This window comes from Tauraco erythrolophus, chromosome 2 (assembly GCF_009769465.1).
Source record: "Tauraco erythrolophus isolate bTauEry1 chromosome 2, bTauEry1.pri, whole genome shotgun sequence".
Classification (NCBI taxonomy): Eukaryota; Metazoa; Chordata; class Aves; order Musophagiformes; family Musophagidae; genus Tauraco; species Tauraco erythrolophus.
The window spans coordinates 107,376,369-107,404,068 of NC_141466.1; the positions used below are offsets into that span (position 1 = coordinate 107,376,369).

Sequence of the window (27,700 nt, forward strand, 5' to 3'; positions counted from 1 at the left end):
TATATATAACTAATCTGCAAGTGAGCCAGCATGAGAAATCCTTCAGCATTTGTTGGAAATTCAGATACTTGCACAGCAAGCCACCTTCCTATACAAGCTAATTTCCAATAAATACTACTTGCCATTTTGCAGAAAATATTTACCCTCACCCCTCAATCTCCCATGCCTAGCATCCAGATTTTCAGACTTCAGTTATTATTTGTCTGGCTCCAAAGTTGCTAATAGTTCCTGCAGTTCTAGAAGCCTCTCAGATCACGTGAACAAACTTGTATGGAGAAAGAACAATTTTTTCAACTGCAGCAGGGTTAATCTTACTGGCTCACAGACAATTAAGCCTCAGGCCAGGTCAGGGCTTTCCCTCACGAAGTTTTTTTCTACTAGACTTCTCCTAAGTTTAGCTATGCACTGTGAACATCATATGACTTATGAGAAAAGACTGCTCCCCAGTGTGGAAGTTTCATTTAATTTCTGAGTTGTTTCTGGAATGCTGCCATCACAGGTTTCTGGCAACATACTGGTCAATAACAGAGCAAGAAACACACATTTATTATGCAGGATAAAGAAAAAGATTAAGAGGTCAAACAGTTGGGTTTTTTCATTTGGGTGGTTTGGGTTTTTTTTTGCATTACAGTAAGGAGGGTGTTGTGGTTATGACTGATCTATGATTTGAATGAAAAAACCCAACCACAAACAGTTCAGATCTTCAATCTGACAGACTATGCACAAGACTGTGAATCACCTCTTTCTGGACCATATAACTATATGTAGCTATAGGTAGACCTACGCACGTGTGCATATATAGCTGTATATATATATAAACACACAGAAAACTAAGTGTATAACCATAAAAGCGTGAAAAAAGAAACTAACACTTTCCTCAGCTAGCTTAAAGACAATGGTAGTTTGTCTCCTGCACAAAACAAAATCAGATTTAAGAAGGGTGTGAGCGAATTTTTCATCACTTTTGTGAGTCTTCTACTTCCACCTTGCATCCCAATTATCTTTGCTGCTTAGGATTACAGCCTGACTAAGATATTATGAAATCTACCATAATCAATTCCTTTTTTTTTTTGGTAAGTCTCAAGCCAAGAGGAAGAAAGTTGATTTCTTAAGCAACTATTACAGGAAAACACAGCAAAACCAATTCTTCATCCAGCTACGCCAAAGAAAACTGGGCTTATGACAATTCATTATCATTATTATCTGCATATAAAGCAAGCAGGATCTGCAAGCTCTAGTCAGCCTCTACGGTGAAATCGACTTGAAGAAATAACAGTATATTAGGAATTTACCAAGAAAATAACAATGAAAATTTCTGCTCCAATGAGAGGGATTAAACCATTTACAAACTGAAGTCTGTCAGAAGTGCCATCCTTTCTCCTCCCCATTCAGAGTAGGTCCTACTTTCCTGCAGAGTGATAAACAGAGATTATTTATGATGACCAGGTGAAGGACATGCTATGTGATCTATTGCCTGAGAGTCCACACACAGGCAGAGTTCAGCATTTCACATCTCAAAGGAAACATGAAAGCTATCTACGAAGTAGCGTATTTCCAAAATGATTCTGAGTTCATTTCTAGTATTGGCAGAATTCTACTTTAAGTTATCCTGTAAAAGTAACAATTAAGATTACTGAATTGGTCCAAGAGTACACAAGATTGCAAAGCTTTGGTATATAAAATGTGATTTTAAAAAACCAAAGCAGTTAAATGACAACTTGCAAGTTAACTTCCCTCTTAAAAGAGCAAACAAAAAACCCAATAAAAGCAAAGGTTTCCAAAATATGGATAAACAAAGATCTAAAAACAACACAGTAGTCTCTTCTATATAATCTGAGAAACAATCATTGTTCCCACCTGTAAAATTCTGTCTCTTGTAAGACTCACCGGACAGCAACCCCTCACAAGCAGTCTCCTCTCTCTACAATGGCTGGGTATGAGAAGTGAGCCACAACTTTTTGTCTTTCATATGCATGCACTAAACAGTGCTGATAAATTGTAATAATACACATGCATCAGCCAAATACTGGAAGTTGCTATTAAAATGTCAGAAAAAACGTATCTGGATATTCCTGCCAATTCCCTCATGTTAAAAGACAGACTTGGTATTACACTCAGTTCTGCATTAACTAGACAAAGTGTTTACTGGAGTCCTGTGAGCCTAACATCGGAACCTATGTACTTCAAAAAAAGAAAAGTACAGAAAGCAGTAGTCAGAGCTCTTAGTGTCCCCTGCTACCAAAGTTTGTGGAGCCTGCTGCAACAGAAGTGAAGAGATCAGGTAGAAGTTCTTATATTAAAAGCACAACTCCAAATTTGAATGGATTGCCTCTGCTGAATCAAGTTCCAATTTACCCCCGTTAATTTAAAAAGCAACAAATTGACATCCGAGACTTTCTAGGAGAAGTTAAAATTGTAGGTCTTTCAAAAAAGTGTTCAAGAATAACTATAATACCATTGACTAGGGTGGAGTCACTTCTGGGAATTAAAACCGTGAGTATGCTGTTCTTTGCTGTTGCTGCTGTGATGGTGGCTGTCCTTGCTGTTGCTGGAGACGAACCTGCTGGGAGTATGGATCCTCAAGAGATTTAACAAAAATAGTTGTTTTAGGCCCAGTTTTCCAAACAATACCATTTGAATCTATTACAGAAGACTCTACTGTGATGTTGTGGGTACCAAGTATCACAAAGTTTAACAGAAATTGAGTGCTGAAGTAGTCATTGTGTGGTTCCACTCTCTGCTCCATTTCATTGGTCATGTTGTCAATAGGAATCTGAAAACACATGGAAGGTTAAAATGTCATTTTATATAAACCTATTTTAATAAGTCTTCTGCTCTCCGTTTGAAGGAGAGGGGAAAAAAAAAAAAAAAAGAGACAAATACTTGTCCTCAATTTTCCTAAACCAATGCATGTATGAGCCAGCTTGATACGCTTTTTCATCAATGAGATATTTTTATATCTATTAGCAAAGCAAGGTAGCTAACGAGCTTTTTTCTCCCTGAGGCTCCAGTTTTCCACAGACTAAAATGAGTCAGACAAACATTACACATTTCCTAGTCCTGTTGTTCTTTTAGAAGCAACTGACTTTTTTCTTTTCCCTCTCAAAACAACCCAAATAACAAACCAAACAAAACCCCCAAAACGGGCCTTTCACTGAATATCACACATTAGCACAAACTGAACTTCAGACATAAAATCTTTGATAAAACTGTTGACTGGAATTTAATGTGCATCTCCTCAGGTGCTATTCAATTCAGACAGCCTGCCTTCCCAATTTCCATAAATAAAAAAAAAACCCACAATTAAAACGAGGATTAAGAAGTTTTAGAGACTATGTGATAGAGAATAATCTACTCCTGCATTTTTTCCCTTTGGAGTTTCATATGACATATAGCTAGGCTGAATTTTCCTGATCTCAAGCAGATTCCTAATGACTTGTTCTGAGCATCACAAAGCCTCTTTTGTTTGGAAGAAAAGCTGTTACTAAAAAGGTATCATACAGCAGACTTAAAAATCCCAGATCCCTTCCATGCACTATGTCTGGCTCCCACCAGTGCTTGAATGTCAACAGTCAAGAGAGGATTACAGAAGAACCCATTCATTTCAACCTGAAAATTCTGCTAACCAGAGTGAAACAAAAGAGCAAGAAAATACAGCAAGAAAGTTTAAGACTCCTTCTGTCTCTATTCTATTCGTACCTTATAGTCTTGTCCAGACTTGCTCTGCAGCACTGAAGAGACATTTAGACAGACCGACTGGATTTTACGGAAGAGGCCTGGTTTAGATCCATGCTGAACCACTCCTTCAACCTTTAGGGCCAATTGCTGATTGTTCTGTACTGCAATAGGTTCTGCTGGGTTCCTTGGAGATGGGGATAGAGCAAGCTGAAACACAAGAAAACAGACAAAAATGTAATTTTATGCCTCCAGAAAAGCAAACACAATTCAAGGATGAAACAGAACACTTTCTTACAGTAAAATTTCCATGGAGGAGTTTGGTAGGGAAACCAGCAAATAGAAACACAGAACTTATATCTGAGACTCATTACTATAATAATTAATAAGCATCATCAGCAATACTAGATGTGTTCTTTATCAGTTTCATTAATTGCACTTCTTCAAAGAAGCAGAAAAAATCTTTTACAAAATAGACACAGGTAAGTATATTAAGCTGAACAAAGTAGTAAAATGCAATAGGAGTAACTATTAAAAATCTTAAGGCTTTCACTTTTCCCAGAAAAAAGAAGCACTTCAGTTAAAAAACACAAAACCATCAACCACTGAAGGTCACATATAGCCATTCTTACTCAGTCAGTGGATAAATATTACAATTTTATTCCAAGATAGTAACATTGTTTTTTAAAGGAAAAGGAAAAACAATACAAATTTATAAAAGTTGCCTCCCTGGGACTAGAACATTATTTAGCTTTGCAGACACAGAATCAACAAAAATTCCAGTTGGATTTTATCTTCAAAGCTTTGCAATCTAAGAACTGAATCCTACTTGCCTAAGTCACAGCCCAGTGATTCTTAATGATCGTATGTACATATTATTCAAGTTATTCCTAGCAGATAAACCCAGATGCTATTTGCAGTTAAGTAACTTCACTAAAAATGCTGAAGCTTTGTGCCTTCAGTAAAGCTTTTCTCATAAAGACTCTATATAAAGAGAAAATGTAGGCCACGTTTGAGCAGTACTTACCTTAATACTTGTAGACTGCAGCTTTTGAAAAAAGTACCTTTGAAATGAAAGGGGTACCTTCAACAACGCGATGACAGCATTGCACAGACAAGCCGTATGCTGTAAGAAACAGAGCCAAAACAATTGAGAAAAAATATCATTCACAGCATAGGAAAAAGGCATACACTTGAGGTGCTGAAACTGCAGTAATTTCCACTAGAAGTCTAGAAATATATTGATAATCATAGGATAACAGCCACTATGATGAGAGTGACTACGTTTGGCCTCTCTATGTTCTGCCCTTTATGAAGAAGGTATTCTGCTCTGGAAAGAACAAGGAGGCCAAAAAAGAGAAAAATCCAGGTCATTTCAGTCCTAGTGTTAGAGTCAGCAGAGCAGGATCCGCTTGAAACAATCATACACAAAACCTTCACACACAAACTCTCAAATAAACAATTCCCCTCCGAGCAAACAAAACTGACATCTACAACAATTTAATGCCATGTAATAATTAAGCTTTAAGCCTCTTGCCTACTCTTCCTTTCCTCACTGCACTATACTGTCCTCCTGGCTCAGAAGAGCAAAGGCAGTGCTACTGAAGTCACTGAGCTGCGTTTGTATGGAGCCAGTGACAACTAAGTTTACAGGGTTTACCTTGGCTACATTTTACACAACTCGTTTTCCTGTTCTATTGGGAAATCATAAGGACCATTGAATTTAGAAACAAGGCAAACAGATGCTCGCCATAAGAAATGAACTACCTTGTTCCCACCAACACGCACTTCAGCTTTACGGTGTTTACTAACAGTAACAGACAAAACCACACTAGCCCTGTAAAGGAGAACGTTATCAGCTCGCTGTTTGCACTCGGCACACTTTACATTGTGTCCGCTGATGACCTGCATTGATAAGAGAAACACCATACTCACAAAACAGTATTAGCTGCCAACAGCCCAAGGACTGAAGCTAGGCTAGTGCTGGCGAGTCCAGCACTGTGTGTGGTAGGGAAAGAATTCCTTCATGACAACAGCATGAACAAAGAAAATGCACTTCAGTACTTGAATGCGAGAGTGGCAAGAGATCTGACAGAGACTTGACACTACTTTTAGGTATCTTATCAGCATCTGCTGTATTCTTAGCATCAGAATTTTTAAAATGTTATTTTTAATCAGATCAGTGAGGTTACAGATGTCTTAGCAAAACTTTTTTTGAAGTACTTTTGAAGTAGTCAGTCTGTGTAGAGACTATTTGTGCCAGTAAGAGGATATGTTAACGTGTGCATGCTCTTCAGTTTCTTGACCACCATAGATACATGGACTTGCTGAGGTTTTGGAACCTTTCTCTACAGAATATACATTTATAACTGTTACTTGCCAAGTAAGACACAGGAGCATACTTCCTGTTGAGGGATTCCACTTCTTCCAGTACATGATTAAATACAGACATCATTCTTCTTTCATATTCACTCTCAACAGGTGCAGTTCCCGTCGAGCTATATTCCTGGAAACTAAGAAATAAAACACTTCATCACGTCTAACATACTTTCATCATTGTAATCTGAGAGGCTGTCTCCCAAATAGGCCGAACAAGACCATCTTCTGCTACAACTTGAAATCCATTAATAAATAACTACGTCTTTCAAACCATTTACTCTGTTTCTGTATTATTTTTCCACTATAAGACTTGCCCTTTACATTTAAACTCTTTAACTGCACTTCATCCATCACTTTGTCCCCACCCTCTCTCACTTGAAGCAGTTAAAGGTCTAACAGACCCAGCATTCTTAATTCCCCTAGCTTTTTTTAAGCTTGCAGTGTTCAATTCCTCTGGCTTTTATTTAAGCCTAGAGTGTTTCTAATGTTTTTTTAAAAGTCTCACAACTCAAGAAAAAGCATGAATGCCACTCAGAGTTAGGACTAAATCTGGAAGTCTATAACGTCATGCTTTGAATACAATGCCATCTCCTAGACAACTAATGTTTTGCAGTCCACAGCTTCATACTTTTTACAAGTATGATTAATACATCTAAGCAATGCTTAATTCATAATGAGTAAGACAATCACTTAGGGTGTTCACTTTTATTTCCAGTTACAAAATCACACAGTTAAAAATATGTTTATCCACATTATCTTCCACTTAATCTCAGCCTGGAAGTTTTAAAAAGTGATTCAATGCACAGGCACTTCAACGTGATTTTCTAATGGATATAAGCTCACTGATAAAAAAAGAAACAGAAGTGATGAATTTACATGAGAAGTTTAAACTAATTTAGTGCACTTATTTTCAGGACTCTGAAGGAAACTAATGTGTACTTACAAGTGGAAACAGCAGGTATGGGAGCTAACACAGAATGACACAAGTTAAAGTAGGCAGCTGAAGAAGAGACTAAAAGTTGTTTTTTATTTTAATGCAAGTCTATATTGAAGACAAGTCCAGAATAGTGCTCTCAAGAGCAAAATCGGTATAAGATGCAGAACTCAAAGCACAGTCCCTAGCCTACCAGCTATAGCACAGCAGCAACAGGTCCTCAAGCCTGTCCGGAGTAGAATTAGAAGGGTCTACTGAGAAAATTCCTGAACATTCTTTGAATTCCTAGGCTTAAATAGCAAAGGAGTATAAAGTTAACTATCAAACCCACCTTGCAGATTCTGGATCCAAAATCAGAGCTTCTATCGCATGTGAAATCAACAGGCAGCTCTGCTGTTGCCTGATATTAACACTAAGGACTTAGAAGACTTACAAAGTTAGCATTTAAAACAAGAAATGCAGTATATTTACTGGCGTTTTTATTTATTTCTCTAGCTTTTGTGAAGTAATCCCACAGTCATTACTTCTTTAGTAAACATGAGCAAGAACTATGAAAATTCCAAGTTTCATGCCACTGCAATTTTTATGTCGTAACTTGTTCATAAAGTAATTCCAAACAATAGTATGGCAATGCTTATTTCCAAATAGGTTTTAAGCAATTGGTACCTAATTTCTAGGTTACTAACTGCTTCAAAATTACTTTGTGTCAGTCTTCGTGGAAAACAGGATCGTTAAGCTTCATGCTGTCCACAAGAGAAGGAAAGTGGACAAATTTTAAGGTTTTAAAAGGATACAGTTCTACATTCCTTAGAGTAGCTGAGTCTGCATCAAAAGATGACTGATACAGATCTCCATACCGTGTAGCCAGGTTTCGGAATTCCTCCATTGAGTGTTTCATCTACAGAGACAATGTTATTAGCCAAAAAAAAAAAAAAATCAAATAAAAGCAAAACAAACGAAACCCCACACATCCAGAAAACCACTACACTGAAGGAATAAGACAACATACTCTCGAAAAATATATAAAGATCTTGCTTCTTCACATGGATAAAAATCTAAGTGACAGACTGTTATCCATGCATTAAACAGATATTTTTCCTATAACACAGCACCAACATACCCTCCTTGGGCTAGAAATAAAGCAAAACAAAAACCCGTACTAAAACCCTCCCCCATCCCCTACTGGTAAATCAAACTGCTCTGTCTTTCAAAGACTACCTACTCATTTCTTCTTGCAGACTACATGCGTTTTAGAAGGAGATCGTCTTGGTGTTCTGTACAATATCAAGTCACTTGCCAACACTCACTAACAGGAGATGCAGTATGATCCTAGAGTATATATTCTTCCTTAGTGTAATCACAGTATCTGAGGTGTTTCAAAACAAGGTGTGAAAGGTCTTCCTGCAAGTTTGAGTGTACTGAGTGGCTTATTATATGCATATACTTGGAAACTGTGCACGTGAAAGTATGAGAAAAACATCCACACATGCCCAAAAACATCCATGCAGGCAAATCTTTTTATAGCTACAGGTGAAAACCAAGGCCACCGATTTAGCAAAACTCTTCACTACCACTCTTCATTTCTTTCATCAGATATGTTTGCTGAGAAGCAAAATTCATACCAGAGTCATAAACGCAACTGCACAAGAGTGAACAAGAACACGTGCCTGGTTAGAGATGCGTCCACACCTTTGGAGATCGTTTCCTGATGTCATTGCAATCGTCGTGGCGATAGCTGGCGGTGGACTTGTTTTTAGGCTGTTGCAGGTACAAATAAGTTGAGAAAAAGCTTGCAGAAGGTCAATCCTGAGTTTCACAAATCCACACTGAAAGCTCAGAGGATTAAGTGGCGTACTAGCAGCCTGAAACACAGTAATAGGAATGTTGGCAATCTAGGTCAAAAGCAAACATGATAAAATAACTTTGCAATGTCACTGAACTGTCTCATCAGACAACTGAACTCTTCAATTCTAAAAGCTGCTTTTTTAAAACTACATTTAACAGATTTGCTCAATTTAAATCGTACTGAATATAAACGACCCAGAAGGTAGGCAATTACTAAGCTGTAATTCAAGTGTATCACCCTTGTAACAAATGCTACTTAAACTGTTACAATGCTATTAGGGCACCTATTTCCTCTTTTTCCAAGGCCAAACCATTAGGCTTTAAATGACTTTAGTCCAGACAGTCCTTACCATAAGAAACAGAACCCTGAATTGGGAGGCAAATAGAAACACAAAGGACTGAAAAAGTGGTGTTCTGCATCAGCCAAAAGAGAAAGCATTGGCTCAAGTTACCCGTAGCAAGAGGAAGCAGTGATAACTTTTGATTTTTTTGGAACTGTGAAACAGACAGAACATTACCCAGGCACTGAACCTTGCATTTGATGAAGGCAGACACAGGTCAGTAAAAACTAAGAACAGTAAATAACAGAACTCCAGGAGGGTAGATATGCTGCTATTATTTAGAAAATATGGTTCTGTGAGATTTTGCTTCCTAAGAGCTTATCTGACTTGTAGAAGTCTGTGACTACTTCGGACACCCGGTAGGGGGTAAACTGCAGCACTCAAGATTTGATACTAGTGAACTTTTTTTTTTTTTTTTTAAACACTGTTGGATTTTGAGAAGAGTACACATTTTCTTTGGGGGGGGGGGAGGGAAAAAAGCCATCTGCAAAACAAAGCACTGGGACTTTCTCTTACTCAGAGAATGGATGTATGTTAAAACTCATGCAAGTCTTCCCCAGTGCTTCTCATTCCTCAACAGAAAAGGTCACTTCTGGAAGCAAGAAGTTACAATCCATCACCAAAATCTTACTAAAAACCACTTGTTTGCTGTCAGGAAAGCAGCAAACTAGTTTCTCTCAAAACATCACACCATCTGAGAATTGGCCCACTAGATCCAAAACACAGTGCTATTGTAGCTACTAAGAAGAAAATTAACTCTATCCCAGCCAAAACCAGGACAGTGAGGAAACATCAACCACCTGCAACCACTTTAAAATACTGAGCTAGATTTCAACCAAAGAAATAAGACTGTTTCATCCCTTGAGCCATTCAGCCCCTCTTATCTACCACTTTGCTCTCCCTTCTCCCAGGGCATAAAAAAAAAAACAAAACAAAACTCTTTTGAATGCAAATTGTTCATTTTATTCTGCAAGGGCAGTTTCAGAAAAACCTCTGTGGACGAGATCTCACTGCACTGTAATCGCTCTACAGAGACTACATGCTTTTACAGAGTTAAGTACCAGTACTTATATCAGAAAATCCAGACATTTTTAATAGCACAAATTGGACTCGATTCTTGTAAATGGAAATACAAGCTTGTCTCATTAATACTGCAATTTACCTTATCTGCTATCCATATAGCCATGGGCAATAAAAGAGTTACAATTCTTTTTTGAAAATAACAGAGAACTTTGGCTCAGCCAAGTTCTTCAAACACCACCACTTGTCATCAACATATTTGGAGCTAGTGCTATTTAATCAATGGTTACATAGTGCTTTGTTCAAGTTCTGTATCTTCTGTAGATTACCAGCGGTGAAGAATCAGCACAATGCTTCCAACGAGATGCATCTTCTGTGCCAGAATGAGCAAGTCCTATTCAAAACCTTTGCTAAGTCTACAAGCAAGTACACAGCGAGACAGATAAGGACTGTGGCTGATGCACTCTATGACAAGTCTCTGCCCTCTCCCCTACACCTCTCATCCATAAAGTGATGGGACTTTTTTCCTCAAGTGGACTAACTCACATGAAAGAACATTTTGCACACACCAATGCAAGACAGACAGTTGCATGTACACCAAGAAGGAATTGAGAAATTTTCTGACAAAATCAGCCATTGTCTGAATATTTCATCATTGCTAAACTGGGCTGACTAAACATCTGCAACAGATTTACAAGCACAGTGTCTTCCAGCTACAAAGTGCACAGCTACACAGGGTTCATCATACGCACTAATGGTCTGCAGTACCAACAGTGCTGAGTCACGCTCTACACTGAAGCAGTAGCAACAGTAAAGCTCAAGTCAGAGGGAAGAGACAGCAGAAGTCTTCAGCAGTAAGACCAACACATGCACTTTATGACATTTTGCTCCCCCTTGACACCCTGAGTTCTGTAGGCACAAGCAGCAAGTGGCTCCTTTCACAGCTGATACACTGAAGCATGGTTGGGAATTTGTCCAGATGCAACAAGTAAGCAGCCACCAGCAATAAACCCAATTTCCTCTTCTCTAACCCTACTTACTCCTCTGGACAACAAATCATAGGAAGTGCTTTTCTGGGTGCAATATCTATGTGCAACACACAGGAAGTGAAGCCAGCAGAGGAGATGAGAACAGGAATCCTTCAGCAGAAAAACAAACTCTAGGGAAAGGCTAATTAAATTACTGAATTACAGAATGACCTATTTAAGCAAGTTATTTTTCCTGCCTGTATTAAATATTAACATCTAATTAGATCAGGTCTCCTCCTCAAAATCTTCTAGATATTAGAGAAATCTTGAAATGTTGAATTAAAAGCCTTATTCCCTCAGTCAGCAAGACAAATAGTTCAGGAACGATGGAGCTTTCTCTCAGAGGACAACGGTGTAAAATTTACATTCTTCCTGCTTATTTGAGGACAGTTTATTAATTAACAGTAATATCTGAACTTTATTAAATAAACAATAACATCTGAACTGTCACGACACTGGCAGTTCCAGTAACTGGGGGGGAGGAGGGAGGGGAAAAGCAGCTTCATTCAAAAGATATATGGAAAACTGTATGTAAAGATAACTTCATGGAAATTAAAACATGAAAGAAAGTATTGTGTGAAGCTGGATCATCTTTTGTTAAGAAGCAACTTCCCAGTAAGAACTGCAGGTCTATATTTGCTGATTTTTTTGTTTGTTTACATTCACAGATATCACATCCACAGTTTCTTGCTCCTTTCACCACTCCAGAGAAGCAGAAAATATTTGCATAAAAGCAGGTACCATCTGAATTCTGCTGATTTTATGAGACTGAATTGTCGTCCCCCCTGCCTTGTTGTTAGGATTCCATAGAAGCACATTATCAAATACAAGGCAACATGAACTCAGCAGGAGGGAGGAAGACAGTTAAATTCTTCTCCGTATCTTGAGAAGATAGCAGCCGATTTCGACAAATTCCCAGGCTTGACTATTACCATGGCATTTATTCAGCCAAGTGGAAAATTTTAAGTACTGTAACTTTAAAAAAAGATCTGTCACATCTCACATGATTGATCAAGCCAGGAAGCGAGAAGGGGCGAAGAAGAAAAGAAACAAGAGAAATCTAGCTAATCACGCTAAGCTGCGCTATGGCATCTTCTCTGTGAACTGGGTCTTCCCTGCAGTCCTCTCAAAAAGAGCCTGGCAGATGTCAGACATCTTTAAAAACTTTTCAGAGGTTTAAGAACCGAAACCGAACAGACCTGCTGCAGCACACAGAAACATCACGACTAAGGCAGAAGACCTGTGCTAACCGTCAGTGACGCTATTCCTTTGTGATACGATTTTAAAGCTTCGGCAATGCAAGAAAGCGCCGAGCTGTAGTTGTCCTCCTGCAAACCTGTCAGACACTGCTCTGCATGGGAGAACTCCTTCAAGCTGTTCAGCCAGAAGTAGAAGTGTTCTGAAGCCACTTGAGTCAGCAGGCTTTGATACAGTTCTCTGGCCATGTCATGGTTGCCCTGTAATGACAAGAATGTTTCTAAGAGGGGACACGAAAGAAAGCTGTGGGTTTCTACAAAACAAATACAAATAAGAGAACAGTAACATCTCCAGAACGACTCTTACTTTAAAAACAGAAATAGTGAAACTTTTTCTAATCATTTGATCATGACAATCCTAACAATAAATAAAAGCACGAATGTTTATTTTACGGAAATAACATCCTGTACCAAGTATAGTACTTACTTACACAAGATAAATCAACAAGATGAGAAACAAATATCGAAATTTACTTTTACCCCAGCATCTCGTACTAGGGTTTCTAAGTAATTCTAACCCCAGCTGTGACTTTACTGAAGGGAAAAGGGAAACAGTATCTTGTTCTTCCTTTTTTCACGTTGAAGAAAGAAGCATGCATCAGGATGGCCTATATCACCTTCTAAAGAACAGCTAGCCAGTGCAGACTAGGCACGTGTTCAAGAAACTATCAGGTCATTACTTTTTTCCTTCCCAAACACTTCAAAAAGTCAAGTGAAAAATCATCCTGATGGGATGACTGCCTTAAATGGCATGTGTCTGAAATCAGCATTCCAGGGAATTAAAAGGAAAAACTTTTTTTTTCCTGCCCCCTCATTCATTTCCTCCTCCTGAGCCCTACCATTTTCCTTACTTTGTTTTTTCCAGTGCAAAGAAATCACTAGCATTCTTCCAACCACACCAAACCATTTTCCTCCAGGTATTTTCACTCACCATTCTGGAAGCCTGCCTGGCTATCCTGTAGGCTGTCCATCCATTGGAGGCATTCTCAAGCTGCTGTTTGATAACAGTTTTGATTTCTGAAGATAAAGCTTTCTGACTGGAAACAAATATTACTGTGGCAAGAGAAACCTAATGAAGAGTGGAGGGGTGAGGAAGAAGGTTATACTTCGGAAGCTAAACACCACAAGAGAAAAAAAGCCAATCCTGTTTCCTAAACTACCAGAAATAATCTGCTTGATTTTGGACTAAAAACTACATAGAAGATTACATACATATTTTAACTGAGGAACTTTTCTCAGTCATATATCTTTTAAATAGTTACAGCAATCCAAATATTTCTCGTAGATGAAACACACTTTCATTTTAAGAATCTTTACTGTGGTTTTTAACTGAGATGTTAATTTATTTGGAGCATTCAAAATAAGAAGCTTGTCATTTCTTTCTTAAAATCCAAATTCATTTCCAAATAGATATAATAAAAGCATTTTTATCTTTTACAGTATATTAAAAGTCATGTGCATCAAAGTACCATACATTAACTGAGCTAACTGCCATTTTGTTTTTCTATAACCTTTATTTTGCAGATACTCCAACAATTTCAACAGCTAGGTTTGTCTGAGCAGTGCCATCTGCTGGAAAGTCTACTGGAATACACTGCATAGTTCAGCTCCATCTACGAGCTATAATTTCAACATTAAACACTGACATACATAGTCAAAAGTTAAAGGAAAACTGGAAATAGTGGCCGTAGACTGGCACAGTAACTCGGACATAACAAAAGGTTTAGCTGCCTTTTTAAATAAAATCCATCCACAGTAGTTCATATAGACTTTATCCATCAAAGGCTATTCACCAGAAGGAGGTCTTACCAAGAGTTCCTGTTTTTTATCTGTGGCAGATCGTCCAATTAATTTATAGAGGTCCATCAGGTCCCCCAGCATCCCATCTGCTAAGACAGGCAGCTGCATGGCAATAGCTGCTAAACAGTGGCACATGAGAATCCTGGCAGCGTCCTGGGCACTGTGCAACTGGGTCAGCAGGGATTCAACTACTGACTGGCTCAGGTGAGGACGGCACTTGACCAGCTTCACCATACAAGTTAACGTGATCTGCAATTCAAACAGTCAACAAGTACCATAAACATAATGTCTACTTGAATATAAAAAAGCCAGACATGCTTATCTGCAGGTACAATTGTAGAAATATAGATGTGGTATTTTCAGAACCATGTACTCTACAAAACATGAGATTTTTCCAAGAGTCCAAGCCTCTGTCCCTGAGCTCACAGCACAAGAACATATCACAAACTCAAGAAACTATAATCTTCTTTCTTATATCACCAGCCTTTACAGACAAATAACTAGATAAAATTACTGGTGGCAGCTTATGAAGTGAGAAAAAAAAAAGTTTAATAAAGTGTTGTAATCATGTATATTGCATCCCCATCTCCAAAAAGCAGGTTCTCTGCAAGATTCTCTTCATCTTCCAGAGGCACCTCCATCCCATGTTCAAGTTCATGGTTTATTACAGCTGTTCCTCTGAGAGGAATGCTTTTTTTTTTCCCCCTCCTTACAACAATCGACTTACTCCAGAGCTGAGAAGAGTCATCCTATAGATGTGCTTAGTTTCTCTACTGCTCTGAACTCTGATTATGGGTAAAACATAGAAAAACCTTCATTTCATTCCAGTATGTTATGCTTCCACCAAAAAGTCTGGTGCACACTAGCTTTTCTGTTATACAAGCTATTACTATAGCTTGCAGCTGTGCTAGGGGAAGACAACAGTAATGTCACCTTTAAGGTTGCCTGAGCTCCGGGACTGTCATCTTGACTACAGAGAACAAGAAGAGCTTCTAAGCCAAAAACTGCATCTTGCTCCAAAGGCAGAAGATCTAAGAAAAGAAAAACAGAGTAAGTTAGGTCCCTGTTATATTTTCTGACCATAATTGCTTGTAATGTTTGCACCAGTGTTGCATTCATTTCAGATGAGTATCTTCCTAATACTTTTGCCTCACCTTATTTTAATTAGAAACAATTCTGCCATTCCATGTCTCAGCTAACCTATTCTGCAGTCACACCAACTGTGACATTTTTAGAACATGCATAAATCTCTGGACTAAGACTGTTATTCTTTTGTAACAGACTTTGTGCAAAGAGTTTTCAAAGGCTGACAAACAATTCACAAGTCTTCAATGCTTGTCTTATTACCTTTGCTGTATTTAGCACAAGTTCTACCGTGCCCAGTAGTTTTCTCTAAATTAGACAAAGACAGAATCTTCCCAGCCATTCATAAAATCATACAGAATGTTTTCTACTAGATTATAGACCCCATTCTCCCTAACCAGCACAAAGGATCAGATTTACAGACAGGTTTACAAATAAGACCAGTTAAAACGTGTTAAGTGCATAAGCGTGACTAAATAGACACATTTCATTGTCCTTGCTTTCATTTACCTTTTTCCTGACAAGAGGCTGATATATTAGTCAGAATTCTCACACCATGAGCTGCAATGCCACGGTTATTATGGTAACAGCACTCCTGTGCTAGTTTTACTAAATCAAACGATCTCGCAGTTGTAGCTGCTGTTCCTAAAAAAAGACAAAGCAAACAGGACATAAATCAGCACAATCCATAATTACACCATAGATCTTTTCAAGCACATTTCTGCCAAAAAACTGTCTTGACTTAGCATTCTTTTTTTTTTTTCATAGGTTTAAAGGATAGGATGAAAACATATCTTTCTCTCTCTCTCCACACAAACAGAGGCTTTCCCTCCATTCCTGAACGCTACACAAGTTAGACATGCACAAGAAAGAATATTTGGACCTAAAGGGTGATGTTTCAGAGACTCAGAGAAATTTTGCCTTAAGAAATATTATATCTGATTTAAAAAAGCTGGTGAGCATACTAATTATTAAGACATGCCAGAATGACTGAAGAGGATGTATTATTTTTCTCCATTTCCACAGCCCATGTAGTTGGGCTTATAATACTCATTAGGGCAGTCTGGCTTTCAAGAAGTAAAAAGAAAAGTGTATGATCACCATTTTAAGAACAAGATGCCTTGAATCCCTTAAAAACGCCTACTCTGTTTCTCCAGAATATAGCCACAAGGCAGAAAGGTTCACCTGGTACTGAAGCAGGTCATTCCAACAAAAGTGGCATAGCTTCACTGTGCCAGGGTAACACACGAGTCCATTCCCACACCATTAAATCTCCATGCTACTCAAAAACTACGCAAATCCACAGTTTCAAAGCCCCTTAAGTGAAATGCAGGTCAGCCATTTGAGAGGCATTATTACATTTCTTCATTTTATGAAGAAAAGTCAGAGACCCAAAGGTAAAAAAACACCTTTCACACAGCGTATTATCCACAATATCCAGAAGAAAAATCTTAGACCATGACTGTTCATTGGTATACAGTATCCCATTTTAAGTTTACATACCATGAACATAGTCTGACACTCGGCTAGTGTTCTGAAGTTCAAAAATAGTTTCAGAATATGCTACAAAGTGTTTAGATGAAACTGATTATCAGTTAGCTAACCCATTAGACATGCCAAAGATCATAATCTCATCTAGTCTTCTTACCTGGAGCATTGCTGAAGTACTGTTTAATGGCAATGGTTCCTGATAAGGTGGAAAGAACAGATAGCATGCCCAGTTTCAAGCTGTCATAAGGAGTGTGAAGAGCAGATTCACACAGCGCCTAAAGATTAGCAGGAGAAAAGATACACAGGGAAGGAAGTCCCATGAGCTATCTGTATTAAATGTTTAGTCGCGCTTGCCTGTGAAAAGTTTTGAAAGTCAAGATTTTTCCACAGAAAATACTATACTGAAATAAAAAGTTAGAAGTCATGTCCTGAAGCATCTGTTTTAGTAGACTGAGGACATGGCTTGCACAAAAATAACAGTGAGTCTCATCTGCTAGGAAACACCAATTATAAATCATTTATTAATTAAAAATCAGTGGCAAAAATATTATCAAGTCTCATTGATCAAATATTGTAAAATATTTTAAGACAGTTCTCTAGTATTGGAGGTATAATGATTATTTTGCTATACAACAATCTGCAGGGGTTTATCTAAGTATACACCTCTGAAGAGGAAAGTTTCAAGTGTCATTTCCTTTAACAGTCCCGGTGTCCAACATAATACAGTTTAAGGTTTTTTTGATAAACATCTTAAAGTATATTTTATTTTTTAACTCATTTTTAATAGAGCTCCTGTCATACTTTTGTGCCTTTTGCCAGATCTCCTCAGGCATTATCACACCTAGATTGGAGTAACTCCCAAAATGTACATGGTTCTCAGATTCATTATGTCAACACTGTCTGCAATTTAGTCACTCACTGGTTTTGGAGGCTTTTTTAGTCAACATGAGAGAAAGCAATGAGATACAAATGGAAAATGAAGTATGTTCTGCCTCAGAGAGCATCAAAGCTGAATGATAACATCCAGTAATTGAATAAAGAAAAACAGTAACACAGAATTAGTTCCACAGAACAAATAAAAACCCCAAATAGTGTTCTTACCAGGCATACGTACATTCTTGTATGATGTATGGGTTAAATTCTAAATAAATTTGTACCAATGTAGTATTTTGCTAATCCACTGAATAGTATGGCATCAACAGACAGAAGATGATGATAGAATCGTTGAAGTTAGAAGAGATGTTGAAGATCATAGAGTCCAACCATTAACCTAACACTGCCAAGTCCACCATTAAACCATGTCCCTAAGCACCACATCTACACGATTTTTAAATACTTCCAGGGATGGTGACGTCATCACTTCCCTGGGCAGCCTGCTCCAATGCCTGACAACTCTTTTGCTGAACAAGTTTTTCCTAATACCCAACCTAAACCTCCTCTGGTGCAACCTGAGGCCATTTCTTCTTGTCCTATTGCTTGTTGCTTGGAGAAAAGACTGACATCCACCTCACTACAGCCTTCTTTCAGGTAGTTGTAGAGAACGATAAAGTCTCCTCTCAACCTCCTCTTCTCCAGGCGAAACCACCCCAGTTCCCTCAGCTGCTCTTCATAAGACTTGTGCTCTAGACCCTTCACCACCTTCGTAGTCCTTCTTTGTGCAAGCAAGATACAATTAGACGTGAAAATGAGCATTGATGTCTCCTAAGACAATGATGTTTTACTCCAGTGCTACTAGGTCACCACTCTCAGACCATATTTGAAACAGTAACTATGAAGAATGCCAGGAGCACAGAAGAATTAGCAGGATGGACCACAGACTGCTTGTTACCTTTGCAGTCAGTAGGAAGACTGCTCTAAGGATCAACCGTAACAGCTCCTGAAGCTGATATCTAGAAATCAGTGAAGTCTCCACAATTCAAAGATCAAGCCTCCTATCTGACCTACACAGACAGACCCAAAATGCTGCAAAAGTTAACATTGCTGAAACTCTTGTTGGTAAAAAGGTACCAGAAGCAGATTTTGCCAGGAGAAAAGGAAGGTCTGTTCCAGTCTGTTGTACAAATGTTACCAAGTCATTTAAATATATGGAAAAGAGTTGTCCAACTCAAAACATTGGCTTTATGTTTCAAAAGTCAGAAAAACACTCATTACTTCCACACACCATTCAGCAAGCAGTAACAAGCTTCAGTCAATTTTGTTCTAACCCCGTCACTGGTTTGGTTCCGACATCAATGGATCTTTTTCCTATGCATTTCAACCATCTGGACACCTACTTTAAGACACTACATAATGATGAAAGCCACATTATCAATGTCTCTCACTTGTATTGAGATAACTACCAACAAGGCATAATGGTATAGAGTAGCCTTTTGACTGCAAAGAATCCATAAGCCATTATTCTTTAAAAATTCCTAAAAGGAAATAAATTTCTGGCGTTAATCCATTATGAAGAATAAAGGAGTTCACTAAAAAAACCTCTGAACACTCCAAATCATCTTATCTAAGAATCAAAGACAAAGCAAAACAGGCTTTATTTCTCACACGATTATTAACAAAAATCTGCATAGTTTTTCCTCCCAGCTACCTTATGCTCCAACAGCATATAGCAAAAGTCGTTTCCAAGAGTAGCAAAAACCAAGAAAACAGACCCAGAAAGACAGAGTTGTAAGCCTGTGCCATTAAGTTCTCAAAACATTTACTTTCCCATTAATCTAATCTGAAATTATTTTCTATAGTTATTTCTACCAGAAAAAGGGAAAGGAGAAAAAAGTGTTCATATGCAACTGCAACTGAAAGCAAGCAGCAATACTATCTACAACATAACAACTGTTTCCCAAAAAACCACAGATGCACTATAAACACCTTCTAGGGCCTCATTCATACAACAAGAGTCACAAGGATATTATTGAAAATGAGCCAATAATATTAAGAAATGAAGTCAAATCTACGTTTGTCCTTTCACGTATACCTTGCTGGATGACATGCTTTGACAAATTCCAGAGAGGCTGTGCTACATGAGAGCGTTAATACGTACTCAGAGTCGTAAGATTAAAGTAAACGTTCACCTCTCATGACTATTATCTTAGATGAGTTTGTCAGATGGAAAAGTTATTTCCTTATTGTGAAAAGGTCTACTACATCACACAAGCCTTTCCTCAGTTATAATACTTCAACTTTGATCCTTATGGGTCAACTTACCGAACTCGAGATATTCTATGATTCTATGAACTGTTCATTAATACTTGGCTGCTCTGCTTAAGGGTATGGAGATGTATGTTCTTCCTTCCTTTACCTTTCAAATCATTCTTCCGGACAGAATTCTACAACTAATTGCAAAATTCCACAATAACCTTTAGCTTAAAATTATATAAACCTGAATATTTTCTCTGCTCCATGTATGTGGTGTCTTGTTGGCCAACAACTTTAAATCTTGGATTGCAAGCCTCTTCACAGCCTTCCTGGGGTCATTCTTCAAGTACTGCAACAAAAGCTGAATCTGCAACGAAGTAAATTAATTGTTTGAGAGATGCTACTAGAAGGAAGTCTTTCCAAAAGTACTCATGAAGAAATTTTTAGCATACTCAGTCAAAACTAACTTGCCTTACCTGTCTGATTGACTGCCAGATGGAGAAGACCCTACTTAGGCTGTGATGCCATGGCAAGCTAAAACAGTCTGACAGCCTATTTCTACCATCCTGCTCTCCTTGTTCATGCACCCTTCTCCACACCACTCTGCATACCTGAGAAACCTCGAGACCTGCTTTGGCACTCACAGAAATACCATGAAATATCCCCAAGAAGCTCAAGAAACACCTTATACTGTTGTGATTATGCTACAAGCAAGCATTCTGGACATTTGATGCTAATTCTGGTGCTTGCATGATCTGCAGTTAACGGAAAGCTACACAGACATACCTGTATGTGTCAGTAGCTGGCAAAGACAACTCCAAAAACCCAACAAAACAAAATCAACACCTACCTACTCCCTCCAAAGCATTTATTTCAAATTAAGTGACATTTACATGCATATCCTTTGTTGTACTCATTTCTTGCAAATTTACAGAGATGGAATAGCCAGCATATGAAAAAACACGAACAGGACAGCCATGGTTTTGCTCCTCATCTCCACCCTGGCTACATCACTTTTAATCAGCATTGGCTGATGTGTTGCAGAAACACAGCCTAAATCATCATTCTTTATGCCATTAAAAAAAGCACATCAAGCATACTACTGTTATTTCAGTTGGCTTAGAATAAGTACTATCAAAAGCATCCTCTGAAATACAGAAATTGGCCATTTCAAAAAGAAGTTTCAGACAGATCAAGGCTATTAGTCTAACAGTAACAGACACCAGCCTTCCGTATCTGTGCAGGATTGAAAGAAAGCAAATAGATTTTCATGACTACTTTACAAGGATTACTTAGATGAATCTCAAATGTCACTGTCTTCAAGACCTGATATACAAATCACATCCACAGAGCACAGTATCAGAACAATGCACTGTACTTTTCCATTGCTGCTTACCACAATTTGGTTTACAGTCCTAAGTTATAGCAACAGATTCAAATTCCTCAGAGTTCTTAAAGAAACACATTTTTAGTTGCACTCTATGCTACTGAAATATTCATTTGCTTGTATGCAAGGAAGGCAAAAGGCACACCTACAATCCAAGAGAGCATACAGCAGTGAGAAGCGACGCCTGGGTTCTACAGGTAAAATGAAATGTTTTCAGAAATAGCCAGAGTGTTTGCTCTAAATGCTGATTGATCCTAGTTGACTTCAATACCACTTGATTTAAAGAAAGATAGGTTATGATCTGTAAAGAAGGATTCCTGTGTTTAATAGGGTTATCTGGAAATAGTACCAGAAAGGGCAGAAAATACAAAAGCAGCAGCAGTTTTCACGGCATTCTTTCTCTACAGCACATAGGAGAAACCATCCTAGCATATCCATCACAATCTATTTTCAGCATCAGCTAGAATATGAGGTTTTTTATATGTACTTTGCACTTTAAGCTGAAGGAATGAATTAGGAAGAATCACCTGTTTAGGAATGTCAACCAAAGAGGAAGCAGCAAGCAGAGTAAAGGTGTGCAGAGTAACAATAACCATCTTGGTAGAGGGATACGATGTTACCAGCTGCTGCAGCAGCTGCCGGGAGCTGGAGGCCAGGCTAGCATCATGATGCATGTGCTGTAGAATAGGGATCAACTTCAATTTCAAGTCCACAGGCGTGGCCAAACCTGCAACAAGGAAGAGAAACATGGGCAGAGTGTTAGTCCTTTGTACTGGCTTTTGGCAGTACTGGGGCACACAATATGTCTCCGTTACCACCCCTGATGACTGCACATTCTGCAGGTACCCACATTAGCTTCAAATAACTCATCTGCTAGCTACTAACAGTGGTGTGAAGCACTTTCATGGTTCTTTGAGAAGGTTGCTCCTTGCTTCATTGCGGGTAATACACATATTAACTCATCTGAAGCAACCTGCGATAGTCTACGTAAGTTTATGTATCATAATATCAATGAGCTTTTCTTCTTTACCAAACAGGTGTTTTGAGAACTTAGATTTTAAGAAGACACAAGAGGACATCAGATTACTGGCTAGCAAATTTAATTTAAAAAATGGAATCATTTCAGGACAAGGGCAATAGTATTCTGATATCTGATACTTCCATATGGATAATAAAGAATTCTCAGATAAATTAGAGCTTTCCCCTTTTATCATTCAATATACATATGTACCTTGAATCATCTCACTGATTTTATTACATATTCCAGCAGCAAAATCCCTGTAGAAAAGAAAAAATATCAGGCGAAATGAAAAATAAAGACATAAATAATCAAAAATAAAAAACTGAATCGTCAAACATTGTGGTTTATCAATAACTTCCGCAAAAGAGTGCTTGCCAAGACCCATGTCATTTTAGAACCCCTGCACATGGGCATGACCAAATGACAAAATAGAAGCTTTCAAACATATGTCAAAGTGAGAAGCTGCACTACATTTTCCTCCCTAATGTAATTTCTGTAAAGCTTGATTAAAGTTGCTATTCCACTGTGCATTCCCATATTTATGAGCTTTCCATTACTACTGTAGAAAAAAAAAATCTAATAAACTTGCATTCAGATTTCTTTACAATACTGTTATTGCACATAATTCAATGGTTTACTATAAATGGCATGGTTAGCATTACAGAAGGAAACATTAAGGTTTGATGATTAGAGGGCTGGAACACCTCTGGTATGAAGACAGGCTGAGAGAGTTGGGGCTGTTCAGCCTGGAGAAGAGAAGGCTTGGGGAGATCTTATTGCAGCTTTCCAGTACTTAAAGGGGGCCTACAGGAAAGCTGGAGAGGGACTTCTTACAAGGGTGTGTAGTGATAGGACAAGGGACAATGGCTTTAAACTGAAAGAGGGGAGATTTCGATTAGATATAAGGAAGAAATTTTTCACTCAGAGGGTGGTGAGGCACTGGAACAGGTTGCCCAGAGAAGTTGTAGATGCCCCATCCCTGGAAGTGTTCAAGGCCAGGTTGGATGAGGCTTTGGGCAACCTGGCGTAGTGGAGGGTGTCCCTGCCCATGGCAGGGGGGTTAGAACTAGATGACCTTTGAGGTCCCTTCCAACCCAAACCATTCTATGATTTGTGAAAACCAGTGTCAATGGAGTTTCCATTCTCTGCAATATGAAAAACTGAAAAAAATTACATCTTACTTTGATTGTGCAGAAAAGTTGGCAGCAGCAAATATAGCAGCTTCAACTTCCACATTATCATGGGAATCCAAACTCTGACGAATACTGTGATGCGCATTCTTCCTTTCTGGAATAATAGATGCCATGCTGCCCAACATCCTACAGAAATAAATCATAGCAAAGCGAGGAAGAACAGTGATGATGAGGAAATGCAAGATGAAACCAAACAGAAATGTAAAGCAACTGGTTAAAAGACTATTTTTATATAAATATGTGCTCTTTCATGTCTATTATAGAAACAAAAAAATTCTACAAATAGGCATATAATTAAGAGGTAACAAATTTTGTCATGTAGGTTATGTCAGTGGTTTAATAAAAAAAATAATTACATTTTGATACCTTTCAGCTTGAAATTGGCACAGTGAGAAACTTACCAAGAATTCTGATAAAATTAAGAGTGCACTACGGCACTGGGAACAAGTATTTTTAAGATGCTTTTACGTTCAAGCTCTGGTATCAACGCAACAGATTTAATGCTAAAATGTACTGATGGCTATTTTCAGACACACACGAAGTACATAGCATGGGATATAATTCAGAAATGTGGTAGTCTAGGGGGATAAAAAACACATTTGGAGAAATGTTTCCACCCTTTCTATCCCCCTCCCAATTAAGGCTGCGAAAGTAAATAAGTGACAAATGGCTCAACAGTCATAAATTTTAACCACATGCTAAGAAAGCAAAGTTTCTAGAGCATTATCATGATCAAGTAAACAAATATCTGACTTTAATAATTTGTTTCTAAGATTTTCCACTGATAAGTTTATTATTGGGAATAGTACAATACCGTTTGTGTAACTGCTAAAAAAGCAGCAAATCATAGAAAGGTTTAGGTTGGAAGGGACCTCAAAGATAACGTTATTCCAACCCTCCTGCCACGGGTAGGGACATCTTCCCCTAGACCAGGTTGCTCAAAGCCTCCTCCAACCTGGCTTTGAACACTTCCAGGGGCATCCACAACTTCTCTGAGCAACCTGTTCCAGTGCCTCACCACCCTCAGAGTAAAGAATTTCTTCCTTATGTCTAATCAAAATCTCCTCTCTTTCAGTTTAAAGCCATTGCTTCTTGTCCTATCACTACACGCCTTTGTAAAATGTCCCTCTTCAGTTTTCTCGTAGGCCTTCTTTAAGTACTGGAAGTCTGCTAGAAGGTCTCAACCTATACTTTGCAAAGAATATCTCAAAGGTACTTTTCAGATATATTTAGCATAATCCAATTAAAAGAATGAATGCAGGATTTGCACTGATAGTAATTTTAGCAACAGTTCTATGCAAATATTTACACACAGTTACCTAGCAATAAAATTCCACAGACACGAAGTTTTGTTTTAGCAGATCTTTCTTTCAGCATGTTCTTTCTTACTGACACTACTTAAGGAGGACAAAAACAAATCAACTGAAGATTTCCATTTGAAGCTGCTGAACCAACAGCCGTTTTAACCTTTCGTTTGATGCATCTGTGAATCGATCAGTAATTTAGGTAATTTTTTCAAACCAAGCAGATTCCTGGGACTTCTCGCAGTCTGTAAAGATAGCCCTCAATATCAGTCAACAACTATAGTCTTACATTAGAATACTGAAGTGGAACTACAAGAAAACAGGTAGCTATAACCGTATTTACAGATTTCTGAGACACCAGAGCATGAAAGCACAATCTCAAAAAAAAAATATCCGCAGAAGAAAGAAGTGGATGTATGAGCTAATAAAACAAACCCTTGTTAATGCCTCCCATATTTCAAGAGTGCAATCAGTAACAGTTCTAGATGGATGGAAGAAAGGAACACAAAGGGAGAAAGAAGAGTGCTCTCTTCACATTTGAGTTCACTTGCACAGAAGGTGGAAGACGCAGTTAAGATTGTTATGTCAGATAGTGTTAGAGACACAGACACCAAAGCAGCAGGAGAGAGACATTAAAGATATATTAGTCTTATTTCTTTTTTCCATTTGATTCCCAGGAAGTTCAGAGCAATCAATAATACCATGGCACTTCCTTAGAAGTTATTGATTATAGATGAACAAGCAGTAAACGTCTAGGACAACAATAAACGAAAAATAGATGCAAGCATACCGAGGTTCACATAAATAAGTTTTGGTTACAAGTTAACAAAAATTGTTTTGACGTGTAAGGAAACACTTTCTTCTTGGTCCTGGTCTAAATATATCATAGGCAACATACGATATATTGCATATAGCTACTGTCTGGGTTATGCATACAACAGGTTCATTTTTCTTCTCCCAAGTACACAACGCTTCAGCTCTGAAAATTCTGGTTTGCCTGGAGCCATCCACAAAATTCTCGCCATCATAAATGGTTAAAAAACTTATTCTTCAGATCACAGATCCTTACCGTTCGTCCCCTTTAAAGACAGATATCGTTGCTTTTAACTCTACGAGCAATGTATAAGTAGTAGTTGCAGATTTTGTTATTCCAAACTAGTCTACTAATAATTAGCTAGAGATTTGAAGCGTTAGGTTCATCTATGTAATCCATGCAATACATACCGAAGTGTAATAGCCCGAGCAACTGGATCATTGCTATGAATTACTGAGAAAACTCTTTTGACAAACTCGTCCACATTGAGGATCTTCTCTAAGTGCTTCTCACTCTGCTGAGTAACTTTCAGCACACACAGTCTCAGAAAGTTGTTTCTATTAGAAAACATACACATTTCTTTATCAGGCTGTTTTAGAAGAAAAATTCAAACACTTTTAACATGAAATTATTTTTAAAAACTCCTGAAAGTAAATTACAACAAGGAAATGTCTATGGTTTAGAAATATTATATTTAATTAGACCAATATAGTCAAAAGGAGACTATTAACACGCTATCGTTTTATTTTCTAGGACAGGCAGTGTCAAATTTATGTTCAATTGCAGGGAAATGCACTTGTTGACACTAGTGAGAAAAAGTGTAAGCAGATGCCTGTTTTGTGCACATTTAGGAATCTAATTCTGCTAGAAAAGCATGTGCAGGACTAAGAAAAAATCTAATTGCCATTTCCAGATGTGAGCGAATTTCTTTTCCTTCCTGGAGCCAACAGTGAAGATTTCACAACAGTAACAGATAACTTTGTAAGCTATTGCAAAGTAGCTCCAATTCCATCACCGGCATCACTTAGACATTAGGCACTTGGAAAAGCTTATCTTTGGGCTTTGTTATTAACATTCCTTAGAAACAGAATTTGCACATATGATCACTCATATTTTATTAATTATGAATTTGAACGTGGCTATGAAGCAGAATTTATGCCAGCGAGCTTAAACCAGTCAGCACACAAATCTTCAATTCAGGACAGATTGAAAGGAACTGTGTCATTTATCACTTACCGCCACTTAAGCCCACTAAAGATGGGGAAAGCAAGCTTCGGTCAAGCACGACTTGTTCTCAACAGAACAGGTATCACTACGGTATTATCAGGCAAGCAGAAAAAAACACCACCAGTACCCAGGCTCCAACTCTCCAAGATACAGTGCATTACTACGGATCAGAAATTTGAATGGATAAAAGCCGACTGAGGCTACTTACCCCACTCTGAAAACATCAGCTAGCTTTAGGAAAGCTGAATTAATGAGAATAGGGAAAGGATATTTCTGGAAGAGCCTGGGAAAACGAACGACGGCTTCGCACTGCTCCCCGAGTTTGCCAGACCGGAGGCCTAAACAAGAGAGCAATAATTACCGGGGAAATCGATGCTCCCTCAAAACCGGGCCCTCCCTCCGCCCCCTGCTCGCAGTAAAGCGGCACAAAACAAAGTTCCCGCCGCTGAGGACCGAAGGACGGGACGAGACCGCCCCCCACAGAGCAAAGGCGGGTAGAAAGCGGGCACCAATGGCCCTAACGGCAGCCTCATGGGGCAGGCAGCTCCCTGGGCCGGTGGCAGCCCTCAGCCCGCTCGGCCTCACCTTTGTCTAGCTCCATCAGGGCGGAGTTGGCGTCCAGCTCCTGCTCGCCGTAGCCCGCATCGGCCAGGAAGGACTTGGCGCTAGCAGCCATACCGAACCCCTCACCGCGGCCCCGGCCGGCCTCCGCCAAAGCCTCGGACCGCCGCTTGCCGCCCCGGGCCGGCCCCGCCGCCACGCATGCGCAGTCA

The 27,700-nt window shown here is 38.6% G+C and overlaps 1 protein-coding gene across 4 annotated transcripts; it reads right to left on the minus strand.

The window, feature by feature from the left end:
- Positions 1-1,724: 1,724 nt before the first annotated feature.
- On the minus strand, positions 1,725-27,606 carry INTS7 (integrator complex subunit 7). 4 transcript variants are annotated; one of them, XM_086629255.1, is made up of 20 exons: positions 27,513-27,606; positions 27,136-27,265; positions 26,111-26,257; positions 23,571-23,708; positions 22,600-22,646; positions 21,896-22,095; positions 20,226-20,348; positions 17,010-17,127; positions 15,872-16,006; positions 15,212-15,309; positions 14,288-14,527; positions 13,410-13,547; positions 12,473-12,679; positions 8,656-8,850; positions 7,783-7,886; positions 7,320-7,388; positions 6,098-6,188; positions 4,703-4,801; positions 3,700-3,885; positions 1,725-2,773 (listed from the first exon to the last, which is right to left on the minus strand). In XM_086629255.1, exons 1-20 carry the CDS (start codon positions 27,601-27,603, stop codon positions 2,486-2,488), a joined length of 2,844 nt encoding a protein of 947 aa, XP_086485381.1. In that variant the 5' UTR covers positions 27,604-27,606; the 3' UTR covers positions 1,725-2,485. The 4 variants fall into 4 exon arrangements, with proteins under 4 accessions (XP_086485381.1, XP_086485390.1, XP_086485373.1 ...); XM_086629264.1 differs by having other exon boundaries at positions 4,703-4,759; positions 6,074-6,188; XM_086629247.1 differs by having other exon boundaries at positions 6,056-6,188.
- Positions 27,607-27,700: the final 94 nt, after the last annotated feature.